At 39.1% G+C, this 20,270-nt stretch overlaps 1 protein-coding gene across 2 annotated transcripts in view; it reads left to right on the forward strand.

Annotated features, from left to right (window-relative positions):
- The window catches only part of LOC118786308 (inactive dipeptidyl peptidase 10-like), a 117,698-nt gene that overhangs the window by 63,146 nt on the left and 34,282 nt on the right, over positions 1-20,270 (forward strand). For both annotated transcript variants that reach the window (XM_036541442.1, XM_036541443.1), the window contains 2 exons: positions 12,489-12,583; positions 14,962-15,036. In XM_036541442.1, coding sequence (XP_036397335.1) covers positions 12,489-12,583; positions 14,962-15,036 — 170 coding nt within the window. The remainder of the gene's footprint in view (positions 1-12,488; positions 12,584-14,961; positions 15,037-20,270) is intronic.

Raw genomic sequence — 20,270 nt, forward strand, 5'->3', positions numbered from 1 at the left:
AAAATCACCATAATCATTCATAAGCATTAGAATGTTATCTCTGACCCATTAATTGCTATTTATCCCTCTGGGTGATGTAGTTTAGGAGCTGGTCAACCAATCCTGTTTGTGTTCTTGGCTAATACTCTCTAAGAATTAAGGCCTGGACCTCTGTAATCTTGGTAGCAGTTTGTGAGACTCATTAAATTTTGCATATCTCCTTGTTTTGTACATTTCCAGTGTTTTCATTCACTGTTGAGACAATGATAATAGTGTCAGCAAGCCAAATAAAGAACTTAGCAGGGTGTGTGTATATCAGGGTTCAGCAGAGAATGTGACAGAAGGATCAGAAGAATCATCTACAGAAGGATATGTCACCTCCTAGAGTCAGGACAATAGTAACATCACTTTGCTTAACCAGAGAGTTGGTTCTTTAGCACATTGATCCAGTCATATGTCTTGCAGTCCTAAGCAGGTGGCAAGGCTGTGGTCAGGTGTTCTGAGCAGATGGTGAAATGTGCCATTGTATCAAACCATTTTAATTGCACCTTGGCTTTATTTTTGTATAGCTGTGCAGAGCTAGATGTTTTTCAAGGTTGGGGAAAAAATTCTTTTAAATGTGTACTTTTGATGTAATACTTAGAGAAACACTAATTTCTATGCACAGCAGGAAGAAAAAAGAAATTCAAGAAGAACAAACACAATCACATTTTGGCAGAGAAAGATAGACAGGGAGTTAGGATATGATAATTCGACCTCTTCATTTCTCAATTTTAATTCCAGAAGGAAATACTTTAGCACTTAGGTAATGTTATCCGCACTGACCTCCAAGGATCCATACTACCCTTACTGTGATTTACACAACATCACACAACCTAGAGTTTATGAAAAAAAAAAACCATATCCTTTCTGGAGAGTTCAATCTGGTCTTTTCCATCAGAGATGAACTCTGGCCTTTTGCTCTCTGATCTGTCAAGGATTCTCCAGTTAATTACATTGTAAAAGGAAGATGATCAAAAGGATATGCTGCCCTTTGGGATCAGTATCTGACCCCATGTGAACAATATGATCAGGTGGTAATAATATAGATGATCATTACTACTGTAATATAATAATAATAATAATAATAATAATAATAATAATAATAATAATATCTCTGAAGCTTTCTGCTTGGTCAACACAACTCCGTGCTCCCTGACCCCTTGGTGTTGTGAGCAGATATTGAGCACTTCGGGAATTCATTAAAATGCCTGAGATGAAACAGCACAATGGCTGCATGAAGCCCTTTGTAGTCACTAACCCAATGCAAGGAGAAATGAATCATCTAATGTGGTAATGCATCATCCTCTGTAGTAGAAGCAGAAATAAGAATTGTTTATTGCTACAAAATAAATTGTAATAAAAAACAACATGAACACACAAGGCATGTTTTATTATAGTAACTCAGTGTTAAAATCTATGGTTGAAGAGAATTGTACTGCAACTGCAGTTTTGCTTATTCCTCAGTTCCTTTGTGGGTCAGTTTTAAACTATGAATGTAAATGTCTGGTCTTTGAATGTATCATCCCAAGTAAATTTCACAACTCCTTTCTTATCTTGAATAGCAACCAAAAGACTTAGAGTGTTACAGTAAACTGAAGCCTTTACAGGAAAATGTGACCATTATAGGAAACATAAACTTCTACAGCACACAGACCATTATAACACACTGAGCCCTTTACGGGAAATTGAGACCTTACCAGGAAACATATACCATTACAGCACACAAGCCATTACAGTACAATGAAATATTTACAGGATGCCTGGACCATTACAGCACATAGATTTTTGCAGGAAACAGCAGAACCAGCACAGAGACTGTTACAGCACACTAAGAGTAAAAAGAGGAAAAAGACACCTTACAAAAAATAGTTCTGGGATGGGGCACACACTGTACAGCATACTCAACACATCACTGTGCCAAAACAGGCAGCAGAGCACCTGTAAATAACCCCCAATTAACTCAGTCCTGAGATTCATAACCTGCAGACCCTCTTAAAGAGAAATTGATGCATCTTCCCCTATGTAAATCACCCCGGTGATAAACGGCTGTGAGGACCTATCACTTGACAGGAGTAATGCACTGTTGTCACTGCAGATGATGGTGGTACTTTTTACCACTTCACCCCCTTCTCTCTGCCCTGGATGAATTGTGAAGGCTAATCTCTTCAGCTCATGATACAGTTACTGAAATAGTTCTTGAGGCAGGAGAACACCATTTGGCTTTGGTGTTAAGATAAATTGTCACTATCAATACAGAACAGCATCCATCTTTTGGCCTCAATTGCAACCCAGATTTGAAAACAAATTCCTATCATTATTCATTTTGATTCATATTGAGACAAAAGCAAATTGTGAGAGGCAGGCTAGTTAGGTAGTCAGGTTATTGGTTATGAATATTTTTTTGATCCCCCTCTCTTAAAATGGTATGTCACATGTACGCACACACGTTAAGAGTGGTCTTTAAGTGACAACCAGTAACTTTCTCTTTGAAAACCTCACAAAGCAAAACACAAGGTTTGTTGGATGTACCCAGCATTTGTTAATAGAAATTAATTTTCAGTTCTTTGGAAAAAAGGTCAAACAAAATTAAACCCCAGGGAAAATTTTATAGGATGCACCAAGCACACATGCAAGTCAGCAATCCTTGTTGTGCAGGTTTAGAAATGCTCAGTACAATTGATGTTTTCTGTTTGAGCCTGGTTTTCCAGAGAACATTATCTTCATTTCTCTTAAATTACAAATGACATAATAAATGATGACTGCAAAGTAGATTTTTTTCCCCTAGAAATAGCCTGAAGTGCCCTGTAACATTCGATAGAGCTTTCTGCATGTTCCAACTGACGTCTTTGAAATAACAGAATGCATTATAGGCTTGGCACAACTCTAGGGCCATTTCCTTTACTTTCTACTTTGCATGCAATTACAACTCATCAGTGCAGCATGCCATAAAATTCCAGCTGTGCTGCAAGCTATGAGAACCCAAACAATAACATGAATAGCCAGATTTGACCCTACTCAATGGTTATTGTCTGAATGTCGTCAATCACAAAATTAATCATGGCCCCAACAGTATAGCATTTTTTCCTCCTAAGCTTGATTTATGCATTGCTAAATGGAAATCAGTGACAGAAAATAAATAGCATGAAGTAAGTCCTGGTTTATTGCCGTGTAATTTGTAGTCATTAAGGTTTGGCTTGCAAACCATTAAGAGTACATTTACACTTCTGTGCGACTTGTTATTGCTGTGGAGCCAGGCATTCAGCACGGATGTCTCTGCCGTAATGCGTTCCCCTTGAAATGATTCACTCAGCTACATATTCAACATGAGATGTAAAAGCATTGACCTTTATTGAGGCGATTATTTTTAATCTGTAAATAAGATGAACATCAGTGACATCAACTGGTCAACACCTTCATAGATGATAGATGAGATTGTCTAAAACAAATCTCTAAATTAAAATTGAAACATAGTTCTGGTTTGCAAATTATAATTGCACATAGTTTGGAAAAGTTATAAATAGAGTATAAGTGTTTTGTAGCTTTTTTTTTTTTGATTTACTGAGGATGTTTACCAATTCTTGCTTGTACCCAGCTGATGTTTAATCTAATGAAGAGCTGGTGTTTAATACAAATGAGCACCCTGTTGAAGGACTGTGCCTTTGCAAATAATATAAGAACATTTTACCATATCATAGAATAGTTGTTGCAATATCATGGGACAGCATTGGTCTACTCCTCTTTCTGTGCGTTTTTTCTCTGAGAACCTTAAATTCAAGAGGTTTCAATCTGTAGTGAAAAAGGAAACCTTATAATGGTGTTATTCTGCTGTAACGTCACTGAAAAAAACTGGCCAATTACTTCTCACTTCCAAGGCTCTTTAAAAACACAGGAACAGAAAATCTCAAAAATGCCTCATTTGTCATAATTAAATATGACAGGATAAAAACAGGCAAACAGGCACAAGTAAAAAAAGAATAAAAATGGATAGACCAAGAACAGTAAAAGAGTACAAATTTTTTCTAAAAGCCTCGCTGTTCTTTCTTTCCTTTCTGCTTGTTCTCCCTTCACATTTTTACCACCCAGACATCCTAACTGGGAGCTGTGGCCGCTTAACTAACTAAAGAATTACCAAATGCCTGCACCAAAACACACATAGACACACACTCACACAAACACACACACATGCTCACAACACTGACAGGGATGAAACCGATTAAGCAAGTCTGTTGCAGAGACTGTAAATACAAGCACCCTGTAACAATTTCGCATTCATTATGGATTCATGGCAGCAAATATTACATCAACTTCACAGTCACAAGGTGGCCATTCATTACACTGGTGATTTATGAGTGTGTTCTCATAGGAGAATTCGAACCACGCACACACTATGAGCAAAATACACAGCAAAATGGAATAACACTGACATCAAAAAGTAATCATGTCATATGATTACATTCCAATATGCTGACATCTCATATTTAAAATGTATAACAATATAAGTAACACATCAAAATGGAAATAAAAAAACAAGAAAGAAAAAAAATTAAATTAAACAATATGGTAAACATGTCACTCTCCTATGGGCGATTAAGATGATATGTTATTTTTTAATTCCTATACATACCTCTTTTTCATAATTTTGCAAGGACAGACTCTATTTGAATCTCTGTTGGATGTTTATTCAGTAAAGAATGTGCTCAGTTGCTTCACCTCACCAAACACCCATGCACACACACTTACAGAGCAGAGACACATAAGCAAGAGGAAAGCAACAGGTGCATCACAGCAAAAATGGTTTTTAAGAATTCAGAACTTCAAACTTTTGCAGCTGTTCAATGCAAATGGAGCCTACTTATGCTATAGTACCCTCAAAAGACAAAGGAATCTAATCAGCTTTTTTTCTATAAACAGTTAATTCAAGACGACTGATTGGCCATTTTGTTCTTGTTGAATTTCTTAATTAGGATGGTAGGCTATTGTGTATTTATTGCAATTTAACGTTAAACTAGTTGTATGAACTGTGCTGGGCCATGCATCCAATCAGTTTTTTTTTCTGATTTGATTATCAAATGCCAGGTATTGTCCAACCTGTTATATCACAGTCCTTGAGTGGGTTTCCATTTAGTGAATCACTAATAACCAGAAAGTGCAACCTCTAACTAAATAAGAAATGCTCCACCAATCCATCAGCTATTCCTCAGATTCCCCATGCCCACCCCCCACCCAATTCCCTCTTTAGCCTGGAAGAAGATCTGGGTTAATCTTGGGTAATGTGAACTCACGGGAAGCCAGCCTGGGTGATGCTTACCTCACCTGCTGGGATCTAGCAAAAAAGGAGCAGCTCAATACCAGAAAAGATGACTTCCAGTGTGGCTGGTTGATTTGGTGCTTCTGCCTCTGCTGGGCCCTAAGTTGAAGAATTGTCATTAGACCATGTGACACCTTCCCCAGGGTGCCGATGGGAAAACAGACAGCCAGTCACATTCAAGTCAAAAATACCTACAGGTCTTTCACAGCATAATTGGAAAGCTGATTGTGCTATTTTGTGGGTATTGTGAAAGAAGAAACACTGACACTATATGGTTGTTGATGTGTACCTCACCACCCTAGTGTCTCATCCATGTGAAACAGACACAAGGCCTTTATTCAATCTGACTGTTTAACACCAATAATTCCTAACATTCATTTAAAGTTGTGCACAATTACGCAATTGTACACAAACACAATAAATGTTGAAGGACAGGAACCAAAGGGTAAGACTGAATATTGTACTTCATGAAGAAAGAGATGGTTGGTGATTCAAAGGACCACATTGGGTCTCACAAAATTAGCCAAAAGCCTTTATAAAGGAAGGATATCTACCAAGGAATATATTTTTTATTTTGAAAAAAGAAGACGTTACAGAGTAAAATCATTTCTGCATTCATGCTGTACATTTTATATGTAATTTTGTGCACATTAAGAATATATTACAAACTGAAGCACACACAGTATCACGTGCATGAATTTCATGTTGACATAGGGCTGTAATATCCAAAGCAATGTCAGGGAGACACCTCTTCCATTCTCGCACTAGTGTTGCCGTGTCTCTCATGCCCATCCTCATTCATTACGACTGCGTTGGTAGAGTGGCAGAGGGGTGTTTGTCTGTGTGTACTTAGTGTCACTGACGCTCACTGATGCAGTGAGGTGGAGTAAACAAGCTTTATTGATGAGACAGATGAGACATTTGCCTGGGCTAGGGCTCGATTTCATCTCCTCTCTGAGCCGATGGACTCCTGTCCAAACCTATCACCCCAACGTCCCTCCATCTGGCTGGCGTCTGTTGGCCAGTGTGAGCTGCTCAGTCAGGGTGGCACCCTTTGTGTCTTAGATCTTAATTGTGAGCCCCAAGACAGCGTAGCCTCTCTGACCCCCCAGCCCATAGTCTCCTGTCCCATAGATGTACTTGAGGTGTGCCTAGAGGGTCTACTTTCTACATTTGTGCTGCCCTGGAAATTACAAAGCATAGATTGTGTGAATTCCTCTCGGTGCATAAATAAATAATATGATCATAAAAAATGCATGCTGTAACATGTAAAATAATATAAAAACAAAAGGCGTTTTTCGTGTTAGGAAGCTAACATTTGGTATTTCATGCGCTGGATCTACACTGGTTCATCTCATTCCGCTCACTGCTCATATATAGAACTACCTGTGAAGGGAAAAATTATGATGTGCCCCATTACAAGTGAGTTCATAATCAACTCCATTTCAGCCTGTTTCAAAACTCGCAGTACTTTTTTCCCTCATTATAGCAATAATTATTTACTCCCTCGCATATTCATTAGGAAAGTCTTAATAGCTCTGCCTCCCAGAAAAAAAGGTCAAACATTACATTACGCCGACAATAAGCACTCTTTAATTACACACTGCAAAGGTACTTGCTGCGTAATTGCTAGGTACCCACATATTGTTGCATGACTTAATTCTAAAGGGTTAGAGTTGTGATTAGGTGTACAGTCAGGGGGAAGGGGTATTGTTTGGTGTTTTACTGAGGTCAGATAAGAACTTCATAAAAGCATGCTTTGTGTGTGTATGTGTGTGTGTACTTATTACCCTTCTTGCAAGATGTCATATTTTTCACTTTTCTTTCTCTTTGAGCAATCATAAAAGAATTCTGTGAAAAATTTAATTTAAAATCACTGCGCTTATATGGACAAGCTGTGTAAGATCACTTTTAGTTATGACATGGTGTTGTCTTAAGGCTGATTTAAGATTTGCATGCAAACATGAATGCCTATGTGACCACAGCAGTACCCTATGCCATCTGAAGAGCCTTCATGCTTATTGCGTTTTCACAGGGTAGTACACAGCTGTAGGCACCAACAGCCAAAACAGTTAGGTCTGACCTATTTTTTCTATTGGTCAGTTTGGTTCCATGGATTACAATGCTTATTATTAACCAATCATTGAAGGCAGCAACCTTGTGGTTTACTGCGTAGCCCTTTGCATTATTACAAAATCCATGAGGTACGCAACAGTTACAGTCGCACAGACTATAAGGATTGTAAATCAGCCCCTATGTTGATGTTTGGGATTTAGGGATTGAGATTTTAGGTTGCAGTCATGTTAGGGATTATTCAGATAACCTATTTTGTTTTAATGTATTTTATGCAAACCACCAATTTCTGTTTTACATTAGTTGCTTAGCAATTAACATGTACTGTAAATACATGGCAGTTGCACATAGGTTTCCCTATGTTTTGAAGTAATTACAATAGCATAACCACAATTAAATAACAATAACTACAACATTGTCTATTTAATAGGAAAAAACATTGACAGGTAAATACTAGTATTGGGATAATTTTCTGAAAGGGTTTCCTTTGATCTGGATCAATTTGCCTTTTTCATCCAATTGATCTTTGTCTGGAATCATACAATATAATACATGATATAATACAATCCCCCATATATCATTATGTCTCTAAACTACTGATGCAAGATGTTCTTGAATCACAAAAAATGGCAAATTACCTATCTTTCCATGAAAAATATCAGCAGGAGCATGACTGCAAGATGAAAAACGGAGCTGGAGACCATCTGCTTTTTCAGTAATTGCTGGTCAGAACCAAAGACATGAAACCTAATTGCTGCCATGAAACATAAGGGTGGCTCCCAATTAGACTGTCCAGTATCTGACCCATGTCTCCACAAGGAGTCTGAAATCATCAGCAGATAGTAAGCCTTGATTATAAAATCAAAGAAGCCCAATGTACTTCCACTCATTGACCATTAACATTAATGGTCCACATACTACAGACAAACAAAAAAGCTAGATGACTTAGACTCTATTAAGCCCTTCAAGAGATTCCCTGGAAACTTGAATTTAGTCACTTGGTGTGATTCTGCAAAACACCAGCTGCTCAGAGGCACTGCTCTGAGATCAGAGTCTCAGTGCCTCAGATCTGTTAAGCTGTATTCAATTAGAACATCAATGTCAATACCAGAACTGTAGCAGGGTGCCTGGTAATAACAGGCACAAATGCCCAGGGCTGGATGTAATTAAAACCATGGCCTAGCCATCAATCAAATGGCATCGGGCTACGAAGAGATGACAGGACTCCACTAGGCGGGAAAAAGAAAACCGTTGACAACAAAATGTGCCTCACGGAGACAGGGGTTAATGATTTTTGCTCGCTGAGCTCCCCGAATGTATGATTTGGTCTCCCTGGTCAAAAAACTCTTGGCCTCCGACAATGATGGATGATCTCAGTTTGTGGGACCTGTCCATAACATTTCAATCCATTGTTTCTTTATAACTTACTCCCCGGGCCCAGTGTTCATTTGGAAAGTATTGCGCTGTATGGTTTAGAATTTTTCAAAACCTGAGATAAGGTCATGTTTCTTTGGTTACTTTAAGTTTTTTTTCTCATTGGTGTTTTTTCTCCCGTACTGTCGGACTTTGTTTTCTAAACGTCACATTGGCATACCACTTCAGAAAACTGAGGCAAAAGCAGTCCTAGGCTGGCTGAGTTTGTTTTTCCCAAAGCAGACCTCTCTGTGCCCCCCAGGCGAAATAAGGGTGGTTTGTGATCTATGCCGTCTCGGAGGTAGGAGAATCCTCCCAAGGCCTTTGACTCTGACTCTGACCTACTCTATTTTGCTGTCTCGTCTGGTGCTGGTTAGGAGCCTCACAGCAGAGTTCACCTGGAGTGTTAAATGCTCCAATGCCCCCAAGAGAAGCGACTGGAAGAACGCCTTGTTGACCGATTATGAAAGGGGAAAGCACTGTGGAAAATGCTTGCATCTCTAACCATTTTAAATCAAATTCTCAATGTCAAATTGTGCAGAGGGTCCACACTATCTCTGGCAGGGCACAGTGTTTTTGCATCCAAGCTCTGAGTTCATTTGCTTTTTATAATTTCTTTTTTTTTATTTTGTTGGGGCCTTATACTGAGTGTTGATAGAAACCAAAAGATCTGATATTGATGTCTCTCTCAACCAGCAGCAATAGTGAAGTTTAGGCTGTGACACCAGGCTCGGCCACAAGCTCGCCAAGGGTCTCAGCAGGTCAGGAGAGATGTGTTGGAGCACTTGCCAGAGAATGCACTCTCTTCTCATATTATAGCATGCAAAAGATTTCTCAGGTTGGCTGATGGCTCAGGTCACGTGGTCAGGCAGGAGGTCACATGTGCAAGAGATGGCTCAGCCACTCATTCTGAGTGCAGAATAAGCCCTATGGCCTGGATTTGACCCAAGCCATGTCGTTATCTGGCAGTCACTGAGATCCAATAGCAGTGGAGCTAACTGGTTTTGTGAGGTGTCTGTGAGCAGCGAAGATGATATCAGTTGAGATGTGCTTATCCTCAAAGTGGCACTTACTTTACCCCAATGGGCAACTGCTTCACTGTGGTTCACTGTAGATATTGTGACAGTCACTGAAGGCACATGAGCAGATCAGAGGAATACATTGGCTATTCCCAGTCCTACTGTTCGAGTTTGCTTTGTTGAGACAAGCCTAATACAGAACTGCCCATTTGAAAATTAGGGGTGCAAAAAAGATCTACTGACCATTACCATAATGTCTCATGAGACTTGAAAACTTTGGCTAAAATCCATCATTGATTTTACAATCAGAGCCATCTACTTTATTTACCACAAGACTCATTTCATCTACATATTATGCATGGATACAATATAGTTATCGCTGAGCATAAATAGTCTAATTACAAGGACCAAAACATTTAGAGTGGATTTTAATTATGCATGCTTTGATCATGCAAAATATTCCCATCACATGAATGTACAGAATTTTATCAGTGAAACTTATTTAGCTCATTCCATGTGATGACTTTACTCTGCAACAAATTTGTCTGCTCCAGCAATGTCAACACAGGCCTCTACGGGATTCTCCCTCATGTTCTCCCTCTGCATTGCCAAGTACAAGGAAAGGTCACAGTGTGGATTGAATTGTCTTGGTTCTGCAGTCTATTGGAACATTGCTGTTGTGTTGTCCATAGTGAATCATTTCTCTGTAGTTCTAAATGCTGCCAGAGAATAGGCAGGGACAACAACATGTGACTCCAACCTGTGAGCAATGCTGCTGGGGAAGATAATATTCTTATAGAGGTCACTCAGTTCTGTTCACATGACTGTCTGAGATGAAAATAATCCAATATCAGGAGTTTGGTCACTGCTGAAGAAAAAATAAATCTACAAGGAATACTTGCTGCAATATTTGATATAACTGGTTGCAATGGATATATAAGACTGTTGTCCTGCCACTAAGGGCTATCATGAAAGAAAAAATACATTTGTTGGATTTTCTCTCATTTGAAGGAACAACAGTGTTAAGGCAGAATGGGGGTTGATGTTGTTGACATCTTAAGTATCATTGTTTTATGTTTAAAATGACCTCTGCGGGGACTTGGGGAAAAGGTCTGAAAGTACTAAGATGAAATTAGGGAACACTGAGAGCAGTTGCTTGGCACTGGGTTCTGTGCTTGTGCTGTGAAGAGTAAGGAGCCCTGACATTTATACAAATCAGTACTGGGTGGTTGACATTTCAGAGCCATTATATTCAGATGGCTGACAGAAAACATGACATTTGACACTAAATGAACAACATAGCTGTGCACAACTGTTATGTCCGTAGAACATTTCTTTCATCAATGACTCAATACATCTTTCATGAGTTGAATGCTTGCACCATGGACCCAGAGAAATTGTGTACAATGACTAGACCTGAGCACAGAAAGTTTTTTACTTTGTAAAATAAAATGGTCTGCTGGCTTTGTTAGTAAAAAGGTACTTTTATCATAGTTCTGTCTTGACTCACATGACATGGGGCATGCCATACCTTTACAATGCAGAAATAAGTGTACATGCACAAAAGAATGCTAAACAGCTTTGCTTGTTTCATTGTTATGTTGACTTCAGGCGTGTTTTAGGTATTATTTCTACTAGTCTTAAGCAAATGAACAGCAAACCTTACCCTATTTAATGGTCTTCAACATTATTGTGCAAAGATATTTTAGGAATTCCTCATGTAGTGAATAAAATGCATTGGCTGTGAAATGAGGACGTTTTCCAATTTATGATATAGATCGATGCAGGCACCTGCACTTCGAAATGTTTGTCTCTTGTACCTGTATAAAAGAGTTTCCTTTTTGCCTTGTAGCTACATTTATTTATAGATTTATAAATATAGATTTATTCATATATGTATTTATTTTGGGGGGTGAAATAGTGTGTGTTTTGTTTAGAGCTAACAATGGGCTACTGTCATGGATCTCTAAGGGGCACACTTGTTCGTCTGAGTACAAGACGCTGCAGACATGAATATCCTGTCAAATCCAGCCTGCTGTCATTGCTTGAGTGATTAAACACTGCGTGTCGTATCTCATTTTGTGTTTCACTTTCTCTTTTTGTTCATATCATCTCTAATTATTCTCAAAAAGTTTTAAAACAGGAGCTGTTTTTGCCGCCCTTACTCAGTGTCCCCATTATTTGAAATTCAAGGGCTGCTTTAATGACATGAAGATGTCAGTTATTCTGTGTGCACCTGCTAACTTTGTTAGCAGATCTGCAGATCTGTAATATTACACGTTTTTTTTTCATAATAATACCAATTAAGACTGTCCCATTATTCAATTAAGACTCAAGTAAGACTGTTCCACTTATTTGTCCCTTACAAAAGTGACATTTCTTCAGTTATGTAACTGAATACGCTGAAATATTGTCAACAAATTGTATATGAGTACACATTCATCAGCTACTGCCTTTGTCATTATTTTTTTTAACTACATACAATGCAACACTTACATTTAACAAAATATACATGAGTGAAAACAGCAAAAACCTATTGAAGTCTGTGAAATATATATATATATATATATATATATATATATATATATATATATATATATATACTGCATATATATAGACTTTGTCAAGTAACTTTTTTAAATTTCATTTTACAGAGTCGGAGGTTGTGTACAGAAACCGGGATGGCCATGTTATCAAGTTAAATGTGGCAACAAATGCAACGGACATTTTGCTGATGAACACCACCTTTGTGAGTATGCTTCACTCCACTGCTCTGGCCTTGTGCAACTTTGCATCCCAGTGTTCATGCACCCCTGACACACACACACTGTCATGTTCCTTGAACCAGTTTGAGATGACGTGTGCTTTGTGGCATGGCACATTATCCTGCTGGAAGAAGCCATTAGACAATGGGTAGACCGTTGTCATAGGGATGTACATGGTGAGCAACAATACTCAGGTAGGCTGTGGCATTTAAACAATGCTCAGTTGGTATTAAGGTGTGCCAAGAAAATGTTCCCCACACCATTACACCACCACCTCCAGGCTGAACCGTTGACACAAGGCAGGATGAATCCGTGGATTCATGTTGTTTATGCCAAATTCTGACCCTACCATCTGCATGTCGCAGCAGAAATCGAGATTCATCAGACCAGGCAATGTTTTTCAATCGTCTACCATCCAGTTTTGGTGAGCCTGTGCCCACTGTAGTCTCAGTTTCCTGTTCTTAGCTGACAGGAGTGGTACCCGGAGGGGTCTTCTGCTGCTGTAGCCCATCCACCGAAATGTTCGACATGTTGTATGTTCAGAAATGCTTTTCTGCATAGCACTGTTGTAACATGTGGTTATTTGGGTTACTGTCTCCTTCCTGTCAGCTTGGACCAGTCTGGCCATTCTCCTCTGACCTCTGTCATTAACCAGGCGTTTACGCCCACAGGACTGCTTAAATCAGTTACTTAAATCAGATTTCCTACCCATTCTGATGTTTGGTCTGACCAGCAACTGAACCTCTTGACTATGTCTTCGTGATTTTATGCATTGAGTTGCTGCCAGATGATTGGCTGATTAGATAATTGCATCAATGATCAGGTGTACAGGTGAACCTAATGAATTGGTCACTGAGTGTATATTGCTATTTGTATATATAACAAATACACAAGTATGTTCTTGCAAAAGCTAGTATTTAAAGTAAGTCTTTTGAATTACATGTTCCTTGTATGTAATGTGTAAATGTATTGCGCGGAGCATATCTTTCAGTTTTGAAAAGCATTTTGAAAGGAATTTCTCTAACTATTTCTCTAGATGTTTAAGAGTTGGTTGTCAAACAAATAAAAGTCCTGGCCCTTTTATGTGACTTTGATATGTGACAAATGCAATCCTTGGGTCCCCAAAGTTATAGTGCTTTCATGTTGTTACTGCTCCCCTGGCAGTGCATCTATGATTTTCAGGTGTCTCTATATTTGCAAAAAGAGATTCCATTGAATTATTACAATTGTTCCACCTTTGTGTGCTGACAGATATGTTCACACAGTGTTGTGAGGCGTTTTCTGTTCCAGACTTATTGCCATGCAAATTGTTTGCCCGTCAATGTCATAGCAACAGTGTTGGTGTGTGGTGTGGAACCTAGTGCTGGTGTGGAGCCTAGTGCCAGCACTCGGCAGTATTGTGCTAATTTGAATGTAGAAGTTGAATAAAAAAACTCTCGCCTTATGCAGTTGCTGCTGTCAGCAAATCCACTTTCACTCTTTTGGGTGCCTGTTTTGAGCTTATCTCACCCATCAGATTCTAATACCTCATACAAAAATGAAATACATTGTAATATATTGAGATATATGTTGTTCAGCCCAGGGATGTATTACAAATACAGTGAAAATATATTAATAAAGCTAGCAGTACCTCCCCCACAAAAAGGTTAGAAAAGCCATACAAACAAATCATTTATTACAAACAATATAGCATAAAACTGGTGAGATAACTAGATATAACTAGATATAACTGGCAAATAAGGATGAAACGTCCTTTTAGTCCTTGTCAAAACAAGGACTAAAATGTACAAAAACCAAGGTGTAAACTAAACACACACAGACACACACAATCCAATGTTATACCAGCTAGACACACAAATTCTCATGCTTCTGACTGTTTAGAGGTGAGCATGATGACAAATCACTTCTTCTTATGAGGTTTGCCTTCAAAAATTGCTTAGAAACGAGAGAATGCACTCCACTTTGTAAGGAGGTTGTGACCATAAATAAAGTGAGTTTGAAGGATGATAAAAGGATTGCACACTTCACATACTTCAAATATGTAGCATCAAAAGAAAAGAAAGCAACCAATGTTGTGGTTCTCATAAGGTTAACTCTTGGTTAGCGCACCTCATCACTTCACAGACATTTTTTACAGACTCAAAGTGTAGGTTTACACATCAGGAGTAATTACCAGCTATCAATAAGCCCCGAGGTGTGGACATTGTAAAATAATACACGTGATTTATTGGGCACAAGATCAAGTGACAATGAGTATGAATTAATTGCAATGTGGCAAAATTTGTCTCAGAACAGAACAATTACAGTTCTGTATTGGCAAGAACTTTAAGTTAAGTGTATTTTGTCTCTTTCCTTTTTTTAGGTATCTTACAAAGTCACGAAGTATTCTATCTCTCCAGACTTGAAATATGTTCTTTTTGCCTATGATGTTAAACAGGTAAGCCTCCATTTATGATGTCCAAATTATTATTATCTATGACTGTCCTTGTTATGTCCATGGTTTTTTCTGGGTCAAACAGGACCATTGAAAATTGATCAGGTTGCAAAACATCGGAAGACTGAATTAACTGAAGTTTAAGGAATATATGTTTTTGTTTTTTGTACACAGTACCCAATTGCAGTTGCTGTGCTCTGTGCTGTGCAGTTACTTTGGTCTGCACTCACTGCCAACTGAACGAAAAACATGACCAGGCATTTGCTCCCCTGTTTACTTGCCTGTAATTAGTTGTTGATTTGTGTTTCACCCTTCTACAGTGTGAGCTAATGCAGTGATGTGGTTACTTTGCAGCCAATCACACTAGACCCACACCTACTTGCACCATTACAGCATGCCCAATTACAGTACAAGGCAAAACATTAGACAAATATAAGACAAAACGTTATAGAAGCCTCACACACACCCATACACACACATGCATACACACTATATTTGGCTAAATAAATAAAGCAGCTAAAGAATGTTAAACCACATGTAATGTGTGCAGAAAATTTTGGTGAAAGTTTTAAATGTTTAATTTTTTTTTGTTTAAATTTCAGCATCAACATTTATATTGTTAAAGCACATTCAGATTATGTGTTTGAATCCCATTTATGCATCCACATGCATTTTCAGCAGTGTAAAGAATCCTTTCACCGCACAATCCCTTCTCTGTGAAATCCAGACGCGTGTCTTAATTCCCGTGCTAGGGACCATAGCAGGATTTTACCTGCACCATAACTAATTACACGATTTAAAGGCTGCATGGAATTTGCTGATCTGTCTGTGGAGGGGCGGAAATGATTATTAGTGCGCTGCCACAACTATAGCGCAGAAGAGAAAGCCGGGGGGAGCACTGATTAACAGGAATATCATGTGGAGTTCAGCTTTGAGAGTAGAGCTTTATGTAACCTCTGCAGGGCAAACTGTCTTCTACCTGCTCCCTCACCTGCCAATGCAAGGAGGGGCTGTCTGAGACACGAGTGGAGCTCGCTTCTGTTAACTCCATTTTACAGTTTAAACATCGGCACTACGTGATACGTGAGGTTTTTTCTGTTTCAGAACTGCTTTGTCTAGTCCATTTTAATTGTTTCAGTGTGATTCGGCTGATTTACGCATCTCCTCCCCCACTGCATTTGTTATGGCAAAATCTCAGTGGAAGTTGTCAGTGATGGTGTCAGCCACCATCAGCCAAAATGGACAAATGCAGATAAGGATCCAAGCTGTCACAGTACACTGCTTATTAGCATTGCCACACACACATGCATGCTTTCTGACTGACTCAAGCAGATAAACAGACAAACAGACATGCACACACACATACACACACACACTCACTTTTGATTGAACAACAGCCTCACTCTCTCACATAGTAACTTCACCATAATTAGGAGCTCTGCCAATGCCAGCGAATAAATCTCTATGATAATTAGACACACCAGGCAATGAAATAAACACCTAAAAATATTCTTTTTGTCAAATCATGTTTTATGGAGCAGTGACATTTGAATTCAGCTAAACCTTAAGATTTTCCCTGCATTGGCAAGTAATGCTCACACTTTAATTTAGCAGTGTGGCCGTTAGTCCCACAATTAAGAGCTTTAACAGCTTAGCAGTACATGCAAAATGAAATATGCAAATGTGCCCTCTCCCATGAAAAGGATCAACAATCAGGCTTATGAACAAGGATGTTCATTTTAACTGATTTGCATTGAGAAGGCTCAAATCGGTGATGCTTTTGATGCTAATATTAATTTTTTTGTGTGTCCGTTGCAGTTCTTTTTTTCCAAGCTGTCAATCACTGTCACAGGGAGACAGTTACAGCAACAACAAAATGTATTTAACATAGCACATTTTACAACCAAGACTGTACACAGGTTTTCTGTAGGAAATTAAAAAAAAAAAGAGCAAAACGAATGGGATTATCTGGGGGAAATTATTCCCTGACCCCTAGAAAAGAAGCACTTAGGTGAAACTCCTGGAAAATATTTCAGTATGTTAATAAACACCACACATATATAGTATACTTCCGAAAGGAGTAAGAAGTCTTTTAGTGGTTAGGTAGATGGTTGGCAGTGGGATACAAGGGCATTTCTCATACATTGGTGGAGCGGTTTTCATGATAACCCCATGGCCTGTCTGAGGCAAGTAACAATCTTCCTGTGGAATTTTGTCCTTCATAGTGACAGTGGGCCTCTACTCAGTCTGAACACAATCTGGGCTGCTTCTCTACATTTGAGGAAAGAACTCAAATGAAATTTCACCAGACGTCCTGGGTATGGCAAGTCTCTTGCATTAACCGACAATGCTGTGTATGAAACAAAAAAAAACAAGCTTACACCTGCATGAACAGCTTGTGTGAAGTTAGGGATGAAACACGTTGTGATTAGATTGAACGGAGGCCTTCATCACCGTGCAGTCAGATGCCTGCATTACTTGTTTGTTTCTGAGGAACCGTCTTCTCCCATACATCTGCGTTCAATTAAACAGGAGTGCTTAAAAACTCCTCTGCTGTGCATGACAATGTAGATTCTCACTGATTCATGTTTTTCAAAAGTCAAATTGTTGCTGAAAAGATCTGTGAGCTGCTTGCCGCAGAGCAGGTTCCTTGGGCAATGTGGATTTCAAAACAGGGACTCCAGACAGCGGCGGTAGATGACTTGCTTTGAATCTTGAGAGAAACATGGCTGGGATGCTTAAGCCAAGGCAGGCTCAGCGACTGCATGGAGAAGAAAGTACTCCCGAACCCAGCAAAGCACAGGGATTAGACTCTTTTATCTTGTTATCCCTTATTCAGGAGAGATTAAGCACGATAAATGTTCATAATCTCCCTGCAGCTTGGATGTGAGGCCTCCATGCTAACAGGGGCCGTTTCTAGCCACAAATGTCTTGTAATGTTCCTAAAGATATTAGCTCAAATCCACCTGCTTTGGCTTTGTTTATCTGAAGTCTTTCCATTAAATCACAAACTGAGCCCCAAGCAATTGAATTTGCACAGAATCTCAATACTCCATTGAAGCCACAATGCAGTTTACCACAAGCTTCTTAATTATGAATCAGTGCAGGTAGCTTGTGAATTTAGAGAACTGTGAAAAAATTGTGCTGACTAGCAGGAATGCCCTGTGACCCTGAATGTCAGTTCCCCAAAAATGATGATATAGAAGTAGAAACATCTCATTCAACAATATGGCATGGTATTGAGTGCAGCATTGCCAATGTGTCAATTCTGTCACTAGATCCAGAGAGGCTTGGAGTGGCTATATGACATTTATATACACAGTTTGTTACTGTTTTTTTTCACAAGCTAAAAATACATGAATGGTTTCTTTTTTGCCATGCCCGAGTGCTCTGAAATGCAGGATACATGCAGACGTGAAGTTGTGTTTTCTTCTAAACAACCCCAGGACTATCCTACAGCAGCTATCTTTCTGAGGATCCCCAATCTGGTTTCTTCCTTGCATTTTTGGCGGCACAGGTTCTGCGCCTTGCTGGCACTAAACAAGCGGTGAATGGAATACTGATGTGGTATTGCACGGTGGAGCATCAACGGAGGTGGCCCTGATGGGCGCAGCGATTAGAGGGTAAATGAAAGAAATGGGACCCAAAAATGAGGCAGTGGGGGGACAAGAAACGCTGTGGAGAGCAGAGGCAGAATCCATCAGTGTTTTCCCCACAACCTCTCTCACCAGCTGCCCCGGGGATCCAAAAGAGCCCGTATCCTGGTGATTTAGAAGCAGAGTTGCACACCTGGGTCCCTGTCTGAAGAGGCCCGCCCCCCGGTGCATTTTATGGGCAGTTTCTGGATGACAGATACCCTCTGAGCAGTTTGAAGTATACCCTCGGCTGGAGCTAGGAGTACTCCCTATCGATTTTGGCTTCTTTGTTTACAAGTGGATCGATGCTGATGGAAGCTGAGAGACAACGAAACGTATTTCTGGAGCTTTGTGGCTGAGGCTAATGCATCGCGGTGTTCATGGCACCCGCCTGGGAGGGGGCTCACTGCTGGCTTAAATTCATTCAAGCCCAGCAGTGCTTCAAACTGAAGGGTGCACTTAATGTATTATTTTTGTGAAATGTTATGATTGCATTATTTCAAGTGTGCACGTGAGAGTGTATTCATGTGTTGTGTGTGTGTGTGTGGGTGTGTGTGTGTATGAGTTAGCGCATGTTGGTGTGACTCAGTTATTTAATTATGTGTTCTTTTTGAGTAATTTTCTGGGCTTAAGGGTAATTACCTGGAATTCATAATTCAGCTGTCTCTTTAATTAACCCTTCAGAATTCACCTTTAACCTCTGTAGGATTAAGGAAAGGGATATGTTCTGGCATAGATGAACAATAACCGGTTGTCGATTCCACCGACAGAAAACATTGCATTACTCACCTCATCTACTGCTTTTTCTTTGAAAACTATCCTTTAGCCTTTAAGCTTTGCTACAGAAGATTCTTCTGCTAATGGGATTATTGTTAGACTGAGAATTGTTAATACAGTTAACTTCCTGGGTGATGTATTGATATTATTAAATCTCAAGTATTGCGACATGATTATGGAGGATGATTTACTGAGAGAAGTATGGATTAGTTTTATTTGTTGTAATTCCAAGCTTCAACAAGCAAACAAATGTTGTATAATCAATAACAAAACAAAATGTGTATGAAGTAACATAGCATGTAATGAATCTGTATTTTGTTGTATTATGGTAATGTTTAAGGCAAAAATTTATATCAGTGTGAAGTGAGTAATATTACATACATAAATATATGTTTTTTTTAAGGTTTGCAGATGCCTTTTACTTTAGTATTATTGGTATTTAACATGTTTCAATCAGCTGTGCTATCATTCACCTCACATGATTGGGCTGAGGAAAATTATGCCAGAGGTTTCACTGTTCACTTTGTTTAGAAAGAAGTGTGTGAAAAACAATTTGTCTTATAAACACAATTGTCCTGAAATAAAAATTACAACTCAACTATAGTTAAGTTTGTCAGGTCCTATGAAAAAATAATTTTACAGATCATATCATTTATGTTATCTGATCATGTGTTTACTGGAAAAGAAAAGTCCCGCCAAAAACATTCCCTCAGTTTTAATTCCTCAGAAGTTTCCTTATTTCTTCATCATAATTCTAAGGAGGTCTCCTCTGCTGGATGATCTGAAGAACCACTGAGAGCACTAATATGGATTACAGGCTTCATG

Source organism: Megalops cyprinoides, chromosome 11 (assembly GCF_013368585.1).
Source record: "Megalops cyprinoides isolate fMegCyp1 chromosome 11, fMegCyp1.pri, whole genome shotgun sequence".
Classification (NCBI taxonomy): Eukaryota; Metazoa; Chordata; class Actinopteri; order Elopiformes; family Megalopidae; genus Megalops; species Megalops cyprinoides.